A 13,167-nucleotide genomic window follows, 5' to 3' on the forward strand; every position below is an offset into this window, starting at 1 on the left:
ATTGCAGAACAAATACTTTTGAAGAAGAGAGATTGCTCTTTTTTTTGTTCTTCAATTCAAAATACTTTATTTTCTATGAGGAACTTCTTTTGTGCAATAGACATATTAAATACATACGTAATTCACCGACAAATTAAGGTGCAAAGCCAAGGATGAATACAGGTTCTCATTGGTTGCTTTACTTTTCTCTTTCTTCCAATGGGTTACAATTGTTGGTTTGTAACCACTGAAGAGAGGAAAGATGAAAATATAGTAAGATAATGGTATTAAAAGCTGTTTAGGCCAGTTGTGGGAAAATCTTCTAAGACCTTTTATCCAATGTAAGTATAAGTATCAATACTACACTGTAAAATTACTTACAAGTCCTACATTTAAACACCTGAGTGCAGTAAAGACAAATTATCCAAACACATACGAAAAGGTATCAAAAGAAAAAGTAGTCATTATGCAGAATGGCCCCTCACTTTGTGTTAGTACAGTAAGTTATCATTGGATTACACAGTATTTTACATATTTAACTGTAGCTGCCAAATAAACATAATGGAGTAAAAGGTTATATATTTTCCTCAGAAATTACATAGACACGATAGACAAAATATACAAAATAGTCATACTGTAATAGTTGCAGGTCAAGTAGTCACGTGGTGCTCATACTTCACCGACATCTGAAAAAGTCAAATTTAGACCTTCAGCGGAGAAGTCAATAAACTTTTATCAGAAAAACTAACGATGTGACAGAAAGGAGGATAATCCAGCTCTGATCTGACATTTACAATGGATCATTAGAAAGTCATTTTTTAAACTGGAAAATGTAGAACTATTGCTCAATTTAAAATTTTAAAGTAATGTTCCCTGCCAACTCAGTTTAAATCCCACAATAATAAGGAACTTGTCGGAGCCATGAATCAGCTCCAGTCCTCTCAAACATCTTAAACTAAATTCCAGCGTTTCCTCCAGGATCATTTTCCTGGCGCAGTGGCCTCTGTAACAGCGTTTCAGGCAATGTTCTGTTTCAGCCGTTGCACATTAAGTGTGGATTAGATGAAGAATGCAATTGCTTCCAAAAATGTGGTTAAATACTTGATGGGGGTGAATGGAGGTCTTTCTCAGCGCTGGACTGGTATCATCCGTCATAACTTCATACAATCATTTTAGCTGGGAAGCAGCAAGTTTATTTCTCAAAGGACATTAGATACATTAACTTGACTGAAATCTTGAAAGAATGAGTCTTACATCAGTATTTTGTAAGTGCTGAAGTAATTCCTAAATTGTGTAAGAATCGTTACGTAGTTAGATTCTTGGTCTGGTTTCTTTGATCTGATGTAAATTACAATTTTGTTAATGTAATACTATATTTTACTCAGCACGACTGCTGTGTTAAGACACTGTAATTGTTCGTTTAAAGTTTTGTTCAATTAAAAAACAGGTTTATTGTAGAAATCATGCTTACAGATATCTGTCCACATTGCACTCAAAACAGCCCGGATAGCTATGTTCACGCCACCTGGCACTGCACACCAGTTAATCACTTTTGGAAAGAAATAACTGAGTCACTGTCTGTCTTCCTGGGCTGCCTCGTCCCATTATCCCCTTCACTGTGCCTACTAGGAGACATCTCAACTATACATCTGAGTAAAACAAATCGCAAATTACTCCTTGTGGCCCTAACTATCGCCAAGAAAACTATCCTCATGAACTGGAAATCAAGGAATAACACACACATCACACACTGGAGAAACTTAATGATAGAGTATATTTCAATGGAAAACCTAACCTCGTCCATCATATACAATACAACAGAACACCACTCCACCTGGTCATCCCTCACTATGTTTCTGCAAACGTGACACCACCCATCCTATTAATATTAAAATTTGTATAGTATATATAGATTTTTTTTGTATTTATTACTATTGTTGATTTTTGTTTTGTTGTTTTTCTTGCCTGACGACCAATTGAAACCCACATACATGCTTACATGAACATCCATATGCACACATACTTACCTTTTTTTTTTTTCCTTTTTTCTTTTTTTTTGGTTTGTATTTTTATTATTATTATTATTTTTTTCCTTCCATCTCAAAAGGCTCAAGGACATTCTCACGCACACACACATGCACACACACACACACACACACACACACACACACACACACACACTGACTGTATGATGTTTGCTAGCTTTTATCCCACTGTTCTTGTCATCTTCTTGTTTTTATGTCTATGTATTGTCTAATATTGTCTCTTGTCTTTCAATAAAAAATTATTAAAAAGAAAAAAGAAAAAAAGAAATCATGCTTAAAAATTCAGGGATCAAAATTGAGATTAAGTTTATTCTGAAAGATTAACTTCACATGATGATTTTCATTTACAAAACATTTTCTATATTTATTAATGGAGGTTTTGCTGAAACAGTGTACTCCATTAACTGTCATAACCCAGACTTGCTATTGGTAGCAACTCTGTGGTTTCTTAGATTTACCTTTTTTAACTCGTGATTTATTTTTACTGGGATTCAGCGAGACCCATGTGTGTCACGATAATAAACTTTTGAAGGCCTCACTGCCAGCCTGAGTGAGAACACCACTGAAACTAAAGCAATGCTTCCATCTTGTGGCCGATCTTTGTCGGTTCTAAAGTTTGTGGCGAGGAGGAATGTGTCTGGTAAACACCTGTGAGAGTATTTTTCATTAAAAACTACAGATGTTAACAGACACACACGCACACATACAGCAAGCTCATTAGAAGCACATGTATCGGACGCTGGACATAACATGTTCCTTTAGGGATGTGTATGACAAAGTCCTTGTATGTGCAACATACATTGGCTATAAACGGATTCTGATCAACTTTTATTCACACGTTTTAGAACAACACTCACTGTTACAGAAAATCAAACATTCTATTTATTTTTTTTTTCATAATAATGCGGACTTTATTTCATACATTTAAGAACACTTAATACAATATGTATTACTTACATAAAAGGTGATCATACTACCACTTTCTTCATTTATTATGTATGTATAAATTATTATTTTGCAATTGTCCACGACAACGTTCAGCAAAATAGAATTGTATCAGCAATAAAACTTTACAAATAAATATTCACAATTGTAATATAACCTAGTATAATGTTACAGTAACATGTGTTTCAACTATAAGAGAAATATGTTTACAGAAAAAAGTGTTGGGCTGGGAAGCTGAGCCGTTGTGCTTAGTAAAGGGAAACTTAACGTGGTCCAGGACAGTGTGCAATATTATATCGTCCGTCTCTACCTCAAACAATCCACACTCGGGCATTTGGTGTCACCAAGATGTTAAATTCTTCTTTGGTTCCATCCTTTCATCAACTTACAACTCGATAATAACCTCACTGATTACTGCAACAAGTTTTCACATCTTCCTGTGAGACTGTCAGCTCACCCAGGTACATAATAACTATATGATAATATAATCATACGAATGCTTCACTGTTGTCTTGGTGAACCCGATCATAAACATGGGTGCTGTTTTTCAACAGTTTCAAAGTTTAGTCTGTTTTCATGTTTTGTTTGTGTGTTTTTGCAGGTATGTCTACTTTCATAAAATTACCTTTTAATTAAGACGGGCATCAAACATACTTAAGATTAAAAATAGTTACTAATTAGATATTCAGCCATACAAACATCCGTCCAGACGCACCGTCAGGCAAGGCACTGAAATACTTAAATTAACGCTATCATTCCCTTCACTGTGAAGTTTGAGTTGGATTTCAATGCCAGATGGTCGGCTCTTTTATGTTTACTGCCTTGTTGGTTTCCTTTGTGCCAGACGTGATCAATTGTAAAACTATTTCTGTGTAAAAGTGGCACGTTGCTGTCTTCCAGCAGTGGTATTTCGTACTAGCTTTCAAAGTGAACACCCATTTATCAAGGCTGACATGCACTGATACCGCACACATTTTCTGTCTGGAGTGAGAGGGTGTATATGTGCTTATAGGCAGAAAGTATTCTGTGTATTAGCTCATATCCCTGTGACGATCACATCATCATCATCTGCTTACATGAGCTGGAATCACATTTCCCCTGCATAAACATAAGGAATGAACAAAGGTTTTATTAAGATTGAAATGGAGCTCGAACTAACTGTAAAAACAGCATTATGTGTTTGCTCGGGCTTCACCGCACTGTTGTGCTGATTTTAAGCGACCTTTTAAATGGGATACTTTTCTCAGCGTAACAAGACTTCAGTGAGTGCGTCCACGGTTCCTGGTACCGTCTTGTTTTACATGTTGCCCGCAGGCCTTGGCAGAAAAAAGATGGCCTTCTGACCCTGGTGGGTGTCTGGTCCCGCTTTGGGTTGGCCGTTCCTCTTCAGCCCAACATACCAGTTGTACTTCTGGGAGCAATATGTGTTGTGGTGGTTTTCTTCATACATCTCCAGGAAGTAACACTCATCATTTAGTGTTTGCTGTGGCAAGAACATGAAAGAGGGGAGAAAAGTGAAGAGCTGAGGAAAGTTGGTTTTATTGCAAGTCTTCTAGTTCTCCCTGTAAAGTCATTTTAAAGGTTGTGTGGATAACCACACACAGCAACAGAATAGTGTAGAGGGAATTAACAGTTTAAACTGCTGAATAATAGAGACAGGAATCTACAAGATAAATCTGTTTTATGTAACTCTTCTGTTGTTTTATAGTCCCAATGACAAATTATTGCTCACAATGATTCAAACTTTACATCTGGTCACCCTTTGGCACACCTTTTCCAGTGTTCTGCAGTTGTGGAAAATAACCTACACTATTACAAAACAGTAGGAATTATTGAATTTAAACACGGAGAAGTTCACAAGTGTTATGTGATTTGACAAAAGTAGCCCCAATGAAATGGCTCCCCATACAATTAGATCATATTTAATGTTTCTATTTAAAATCAGGTTTACTCCATAGCGGCAGTCATTTTGTTCAAAGACTCACTGATCCGTAGAGGCGTCCATTTTTGTTCATAGCCAGGTACCTTCCTGTCATCTCGCCCTTGATGACCACCACTCCTACACTCACAGCCTTCAGCCTCAGGATGTCTGCAACACAAAATGATGACATTGTTCACCATAACTCTTTTTTTTTGTTGCCTTTTCCGAGCCCAAAGTGGAAGATAAAATTATTTAGACAGAGTATAGCTGCCATTTTTCTCCTAAAATAAATATTTGTTTAGCATATTTCAATGAGTGGAGGCCCTGACATCTGAATGTGTACACAGGGTTCATGTGTTTGGCACTTCTGTTTACAGACCTGAGCAGCTTTACCAGAAGTGCTGCGATTAAATACCTCGCTCAAGAGGCCGTTAACAGTTCGTTCAGGTCCAGTTATCAGGTTGTCGAGATAACTTCAAACCGAAACATTTTAAGTTGACCTCTTCTCTTTTGTTTATCATTATTTTGATGATGACTTTTATTCATCAGATAAGTTAAAAGTTTCAAATAAGTGTGAAAGGACAAAATAGGAATGAGTTACATGTACAGAATCTGCTTAGCTTCATTTTAATATTTTCTATAAAGTTGTGGCCAACAGATTCTCTCTAGTCTACTGCTGATTCAGAGATACAACAACCAATCGCGTGCCAAAAAAAAAAAAGATTCCTTCCTCACCATAAGGGTCGTTTTCCTGCCTGCCACCACTCACAGTTCCATCTGGTAAAATCCTCAAGTGATATCCTCCGTTCTGGCTGTACAGTCTGGTCAGTATCCGGTGCTCCTGCCTGGACAGGTCCAGAGACCCAAATGGCAGCACTGTGACATCTCCCTCAGACATCCTACAGAGCGTTTGAGTCTTGGACGAAGCAGAGTGATGTCCCTGTGTCTGCAACAACAGAGGAGATCCATCGTGTTCACTGTTCATGTCACCTGTACTGTGTCTGAGACACAAGAGAAAACAGGAAGAGGAGGACAACGCCGCCTTCATGATATGATTACAGGAAACGCTCGCCTCCACCGGCCTCCCTCAACCACTTTCTCCCTCTCACTGTGTGTCTGTTTCTCTCTGGCAACCTTTTAAGGAACTCTTTTTTTTTGTTTTTTTTGGCTGGTTTCAGTGATGAAACCAGCCAGGGAATCAGATCTGGATGGAGGCCAGGCGAAGCCGCCACATGACCAAACTTGTTTTCTGACTGAGCATCACGTAGGTTCTTTCTTCGTGAAAATCATTTACAGATGGCAGTGATGTAACTTTCACCTGAAATCAGTGCAAGGCCAGATAACGAAATAAACAACACCTGGACACAGCGAAGGGCAGAGAAAAATTGCAGGAATGGTGTTACTCCCTGCTGGAAATGTGGCAAGTGCCAGCAATAGTCTATCAAAGATATGCAACATAACGTCGTAATCCACAAGTGAAACACAAGAGCCATTTTCCTCACACTGTTTGAGGCAGACCCTCCTTTTGTATTAGCACCCTGCATTCAGCTGGCTTCAGCAGACTACATTTTAACAGTCAAACAATTCTCCAGCTGCCAAGCACTTTAAATCTGTCCGCTAGAGGAACAAGAATCCAGCCAGCTCTGTCTGTCTTACCCTTGGACTGTCTGCTTCCTCAAAAGCTTATCCAGAAAACAATCAGGCCCATTTCAAAGCCAAATTGTCAGTGTAATCTCTACATCTTGAAGAGTAGAGATCCCAGAGCAGCAGTGGCTGTCATAAAGTCTGTCTTGTCAAATGAGAAAGTGGTAGGGAGGCAGTGAAGGACCCAGCGGGCACTGGTACTGTACAACTCTGGTCGATGTTATCATTTGTAGCCAGAGGAATAGAGCCGTGCTATAGCCCACATCTGGAACGTCTTGGACAGGCATAAGAAACAGAGGGGGGGGGGGGGGGGGGGATGAGAGAGGGAGAAGGAAAGCAAAAGACACAGCAGTGCAAAGCCAGCCACAAGAGGTATGCAAGGCCTTCCCACTCCCAGATGGTTTTTCCTAAGTACAGGACCTGAAGAAGAATGTTATGTTACGGGAGGTTAGTTTGTGTCCGCAGGGACCTTCGGACAGAGCTGCTGGTGGGATTGACGTCAAAAGGCCAACCGGTGACCGATTCAGAATGCGGACGCGTGGGCGGATTAATCAAATGTGTCTGTATGTTTAGCTTGGGGGTAGATACTAAAAAAACTTTATTGACTTAAGGATGTGTCATTAAAAGTCATGATGGATTTTGAACGGTGCCCGGCTTGGCTGCCATACTTAACATGCACAAACAAACCTTAAACCAGATGAGTATCAACTTGCCTTCCTGTCATCAAAGATCTGCTATTAGTGAATCAGCAGATGAGATTTCTGCAAACCAGATTCCCACACAAAGAACAAGGCTCCTCTGATCTCGTGAGTCATGCACCTACCTGTGAGAAAGTCTTGTGACAGTGCTCCCGATGAGCCAGCATGTCCTCCACTTGTCTTCTTTTTTTATTGAAGTTTGAGTGAAACCGTCCCAAGCGTTCCTCTTCTTTTCTCTGGGGAGGTGGCTGGACTTTAGAGAGGTTGTAAGTGTGTATGTCTGTATTTGTACCCTATCCCTACCCCCCTCCTCACCTCACCACCCTTCTGACAACGTCAGAGGATCTCATTTTAACAGGCCAACGTCAGGACTAAAATTACCGCACTAGAATAGAGAGCGACTGATACCGAGTGACGCAAGTGTCCAGGCCATGGGATCCAGCCAGAGCCTGGAAATGAGCAGGGCTGCCTGTCTGACTGAGCACTGATACATTCTTATAGTGGTGTCCTCCTGGAGACACAATATAAACATTTATAAAAGACACAAAGACGATGACTTCAGTTTCCACAATTAATCTTACATAATGCCAGTACCTCTGCTGTCGGAGCCCGGTCTCTGCTTAGATTCTCAGCCCAGTGGTGACAGCTCAAAGGATAGTTAGGACACATTTCAGGATTACTGGAGTTGCATTGCATTCCTGGAAAGTTCAAATATGTCCAACTTCAAATAAAAATACATTTGACAATAAATAAGACAGCATTAATGCGGGTACATTCTTGGGATTCGTGATATGGTAGGGGAAGATTGTGTTCGATTTTTGATTAAATACTCCATAAACAAAAGGCAAAATCAGTTTTCTATGGGTTTTTTTTTTGGTTTTTTTTAAGGTGGCACTCTGGCACTCGGATTCCAGTTTTGTAACTGGGGCCCCAAAAGAAGTGAGCAAACGGGAGCTTTAACATATTTTCTAGTTGTAAGAGATGCAAGACTACGTAGAGAATGAGAAGGAAAAAAAGAGTGACTACACTACGAAAAAGTGAACGAGCCTGACCTACTTTTCTCTCACCTGTTCAGCACTGAGCTTCGGAGGCCTTTTGGAAATAGCTGCTTTACCTCTATGAACCAGGAGATGGCAGAATAGGTCAACTGTCACCATAAAAAGTCAGTTTGGCTACCTGTTATCATACCACACAACATGAAACCTTACCACAAACTATCGTAACAACTGAGTAAAGTGTAAAACAAAGTGGCACTTTAATTGGCTATGGTTCCCTTTACACAATATGTGAAGAGGGTCTGTTGTTCTTTCACATTTGTTGGAGAGCTGTGAGACATACCCTCACTATTAAGGTGAAAAACACATTTAGAGTATGCTGTATACACAAGCACACAGATAATCACTCTTCTTTATGTTCTTCTGGTCATGTTTCATCAGAGCTGAGGGGAACTGCAGCGCTGTGCTAACTCTCTGTGGCATATAAGTGAGCCCTTTCACACACACACATCGATCCATTGTTGTTATTGAAATGTTGATATAGCAGCTTCAATGAAGAAGTCATGAAAAATGTCAAAAAACGAAGTCATAAAGAAATCATAGATAATGCATTAGCTCATTATTCCTTCCTTCCAAGCTCATTATTTCTTCTAATGCCTATTTAATATTGATGTGAAAACATCTCCCTGAAACAATTGTCTTTATTCAAGTTTCTTCCAAAAAATACGCTTAGATTCTATTTTACACATCATGATAGCTTTTCCGAATACTCATTCTTACTGAGCTTGACGAGTGATGATGCAAGTCAGCGCAACTTCCCTCAATAGAGTTAGCTCCCTGCTGTCCGCAGAGGACTCTGAACAGCATAACGGGAACAAATTAGTATAGTATGTCGAAAAAAAGTCACAAAAAATGAATACTGTAGTATGTAAAACAAATTCACAAGAAAGTCATAGAAAAGTTTGTCATCCATAGTATAGCATAGTGTATATATATATATAGTATTTCAGAAAAAGTCATAAAAAGTCATATAAAATTTAGATCTCTAGACAGTACCAGTGTCCTGTTTTTTACCACCGCCAATGGACTCTGGCCGTCTTTATGCTTTTGGCAGAAGGACATCCTCTGACTCACCAGAGAGGAAGCACTTCTGGCTGAGAAAATGACACAAGTGGCTGTGTCTGGCATCGCTGTCCTCCTGTGGGAAGAAAAGGGGAGATAAAGTAAGGAAATACTGGCTGGAGGTGACGGAGAACTTTAGAAAAAAATGAAACAAGACTATGAAGAGGAGAGCGATTAGTGTCATAACCATGGATGGATACCTTGTCAGAATAAAAGGGAACCGCTTGAACCACAGCAGACCCACCAGCGCAGTTGATTTAAGGCTGCAGATCTATATTTTAGATTCTAGATCCTGAGGTTTCCTCGATGTGTCGGTCTGAATTCCGAGCAAAACGATGGAAAATGCAGGCATATTTTTTTTTCTCCCCATTTCATATAATGATGAATAAATACCTTACAAAGTGCTCTGGAACAGACAGAATATATCTTGCTACAGTAAACATGAGATTGTTTGAAAATTTGACAGATTTCTTGTAACACTGACCTAAGATGAAACTTAAAGACATTATTGGAGTTGTTAAGGGCTGATGAACACGACCTGTCAAATGTCATTTGCTTCATGTTTCTAAAGAGGAAATGGAAATATGGATGCATATTTTTAGCTGTTGTTAATTATGTTACTGATCTCTAAACAGGAAGCTTTCTGAAGGAGAGGTTGATGCAGCGGATGAAATTAGAGAGGGACAAGTAAAATGTAATTAACAGCATCTTGACGGCCATAAATCATCTTAGCAGTGATGTTGATTAAAGCCACGGCCTTCAAATACATCCAGTGATTCTAATGTGAATGGAAATGATTTCTTAATATGAGCTCACAGAAGGACGACTAGAGTGTGGGATACTGAACAGGAATTTGACATGTTCTTTTGAGGTAACACCAATTTCATGATTCTCATGAAAAAAGGGATGTTTATACACAAGTTACAACAAGTTAAGTTTTCAAGCATCCTGTGTTCTGTTTCAGATGAATGATAACACAATGCAACTTTTATTTTAATTTAATTTAGGATGCTATTCTTTGAAGTGCTTCATAATGTTATATTTTAGCAATGTTATCAGTGATTTTGTAAGACCAACTATCACTTTTTAACAATGATAGTTGATGTAATATTTCTCTTTCCATGACCCAACTATAAACTGGTTGTTTCTGCTTCTTGAGCTAGCCTCCAGCATCTTAGACTTCACACACAAACAACAACAGGCCATGACTTCCTGTAAATGTCTGTCTCTGTACACCACACTGTGACAGATGGAGGAATGAGCAGGCGACCAGACGCTGTGCTTTGCCAGAGGAAGTATAGCGTGCCTAAATCTGAGCTGTTTTTTTAAAACAGTAACCACAAACACAAACTTTGCATAAATAACATGCATGTAATGTAAAAAAAAAATCGAATTGTGTCATTTTAAATGTAAACTAGTGTAAAGCAAGTAAAGGGTAAAAAAACATAAGTGAATGGGCTTTCTTCTCTCATCACTAGTCAAAATAGTATTTTTTTAATAAAACAAATAATAACCATGATAAGTTTATAGAGAAAGAAGTTAATACAAGTTGACACGGTAAGAAAAAAGCTGCTGCAGTGAAGTGTTGCGCCTAGAGAGGGCCCCAGAGAGCGGAGCCAGCTTTAATCCGAGTCTGAAACGCTGCGCAGAAATTCCCCGCTCCGGCTGAAATGACATCAGCGTCTCCTCCCACCAGCCAGGCTCCCGGCCCGCAGCATGCACAGATCGTGTATGCATGGGAAGACAGCACTGCACGCCCTCTGCTGCTATACCTTTTTAACTGTGCTGCTACGGACGGGAATCCCCGTTTTGAAATCCCAAATTTCCAAATGTTAAACTATTATTTTACATAAATTATGAAATTATACTAAATTCTTAAACTGGGCATATTAACTTCCTTGATTATTCAACTTCCACTCACCCCAGATTGCAGACAAATCTGCACAAATGTGTGATCTGCTTGTATTTATCTAAAGTATTTGTTTGGAATTGACATTATAGGTTATTACTCTCTCTGCTAAAAGCAAAGGGTTGTAAAAGCCGATATAGGGTCCTGATTCTTGCTGTGGTTTGGCTCATCAGTGATAGGTGACTACCTGAATGCAAACACTTCGCAATATTATTTATAGTATTTACAAATTGATAAGGATTACCCGAATGCACCAGACTTGTGCACAATTTAGATTCTGGGAGAATGAGAGCTGTGGAAGATTTGTCCGATGTTTCCTTGATTCAATTTGACCCCCGGTGGCCTAGTGGGCTATTATGCATACCACATAATTGCAACATGCCATATGATAGAACAGTCAGATTTGACCAGTGTTGGTCTGTCGGTCAGTCCATCACTTCTGTACAACCTGCATATCTTTAGAATATCCGTGTGCAGAAAATTCATGGTGCCCAGAGGATGAATCCCTCTGACTTTGTTGGTCCTCTTTCTTTACCTCTAGTGCCATTAGAAAAACATTTTATCAAGTTTCCTAGAGGATGAATTCTAATGACTTTGTTGATCTCTTAACTTTTCATCCAGCACCATCTTCAGGTCTAAACGCTGCCCAATCTTTTAGGACCAAATACCACAAACTAATGAAATTCAGCCACATTTGCACTTTTGCATTGTAACTGTAGCAATTTTAGCTAAAGAAGGTTAAGCTTCATTTCTCATTTGGAGGAACACTTGGAATAGGTGGAGGATTAATTGTAAACGCAAACTTTGAAGGATGCAGCAGCCCCAAACTCTTTCCAGGAACAACGTTTCTAGAAACACGATCAGAGTGAAGCCTCTTCGCTTTTTTTTTTACTTCTTTGTCTCCGTTCTGGAGTAGCTCGCCGCACGCCAAAACTCTAAAATCCGGCCATTACATTGGCCGAGAGAGACGTCTATCAGGGGATGATCCGCGTCCGGGTAGGTTGACTACGGTCTGCAGCGCTGAGCTGAGCGGGGCCGTGTGAGGAGAGCAGTGCATTTAAAACCGCCCAGGGAAGACACCACACTAACGAAGCTACTTTTGGTTTTATTTTCGCCGCCTCCCCTCCCTCCTCGCCCCGGGTTGACTCTGTCTGGTCCACCATGAGTTGGTCGAGAAGACTGCAGCACCGGTTTACCTGAGCAAGTGTTTTTATTTATTTTCTTCCCTCCAACCAAACACGAACTCTGCTGTGACTTTTTATTTCATTTTAATTGAATGCCGTGTCGGACTGCTGCTGCTGCCATCCTGAAAGAAATAGGAGGGCTCCTGCTTGTGTCAACTTGAGTATTTGCTTTTAAAGAAAAGCAAGGTTATGTAGCCAGCCATTGCTGTCGGACACATCTCCGCCCCGTTGTTTACATGTTGTAATTGGATTTTCCATCATTTGCAGCAGCAGTAGCCCCAGCAGTAGTAGCTCAGGGTCTCCACCCTCCTCCTCCTCTTGTTCCTCCTCCTCCTCCTCCTGTTCGGAGCGTTTTGCCGGGTCGTCCAGGTTGTGTAGAAGAAGAAGAAGAAGATGGGACTACCTGCTCTGGAGTTCAGCGACTGCTACCTGGGCAGCCCGCAGTTCAGGGAGAGACTCAAGTCCCACGAGCTGGAGCTGGACAAGACCAACAAGTTCATCAAGGAGCTGATCAAAGACGGCAAGGCGTTGATCCAGGCTTTAAAAAGTAAGTGGATATGGAAAGGTGTGTGTGTGTGTGTGTGTGTGTGACAGAAGGCTTTGAGATGCCTTCAGGTGTAGGAGACTACTCTGGAAGTCTTATCTCAATTACATTGTCACAGAATGCAAAGCTTCCTCTGTGTGTGTGTGTGTGTGTGTGTGTGTGTGTGTGTGTGTGTGTGTGT

At 40.1% G+C, this 13,167-nt stretch overlaps 2 protein-coding genes across 3 annotated transcripts in view; one reads left to right on the plus strand and one right to left on the minus strand.

Moving 5' to 3' along the window:
- Positions 1 to 2,839: 2,839 nt before the first annotated feature.
- On the minus strand, positions 2,840 to 7,471 carry LOC116395418 (putative fibroblast growth factor 1). Of its 2 annotated transcripts, XM_031869304.1 has the most exons (4): positions 7,358 to 7,471; positions 5,626 to 5,836; positions 4,955 to 5,058; positions 2,840 to 4,452 (listed from the first exon to the last, which is right to left on the minus strand). In XM_031869304.1, exons 1-4 carry the CDS (start codon positions 7,397 to 7,399, stop codon positions 4,267 to 4,269), a joined length of 543 nt encoding a protein of 180 aa, XP_031725164.1. In that variant the 5' UTR covers positions 7,400 to 7,471; the 3' UTR covers positions 2,840 to 4,266. The 2 variants fall into 2 exon arrangements, with proteins under 2 accessions (XP_031725164.1, XP_031725163.1); XM_031869303.1 differs by lacking the exon at positions 7,358 to 7,471 and having other exon boundaries at positions 5,626 to 6,010.
- Positions 7,472 to 12,255: 4,784 nt separating this feature from the next.
- The window catches only part of LOC116395417 (rho GTPase-activating protein 26), a 66,892-nt gene continuing 65,980 nt past the window's right edge, over positions 12,256 to 13,167 (plus strand). The window contains exon 1 of the mRNA XM_031869302.1: positions 12,256 to 12,989. Within this exon, the coding sequence (XP_031725162.1) occupies positions 12,836 to 12,989 (154 nt within the window). The 5' untranslated portion in view covers positions 12,256 to 12,835. The remainder of the gene's footprint in view (positions 12,990 to 13,167) is intronic.

Source organism: Anarrhichthys ocellatus, unplaced genomic scaffold (genome assembly GCF_004355925.1).
Source record: "Anarrhichthys ocellatus isolate YVR2014 unplaced genomic scaffold, GSC_Weel_1.0 scaffold46, whole genome shotgun sequence".
NCBI lineage: Eukaryota > Metazoa > Chordata > Actinopteri > Perciformes > Anarhichadidae > Anarrhichthys > Anarrhichthys ocellatus.

Excerpts from the sequence above, each read along its gene's own strand:
- LOC116395418 (XM_031869303.1), bottom strand. The coding sequence starts at position 5,938 with ATGAAGGCGGCGTTGTCCTCCTCTTCCTGTTTTCTCTTGTGTCTCAGA. Across the intron at positions 5,059-5,625 it reads GCAGGAAAACGACCCTTATG|ACATCCTGAGGCTGAAGGCT; the intron begins GTGAGGAAGGAA and ends TTTGTGTTGCAG. Across the intron at positions 4,453-4,954 it reads ATGGACGCCTCTACGGATCA|CAAACACTAAATGATGAGTG; the intron begins GTGAGTCTTTGA and ends TTCTTGCCACAG.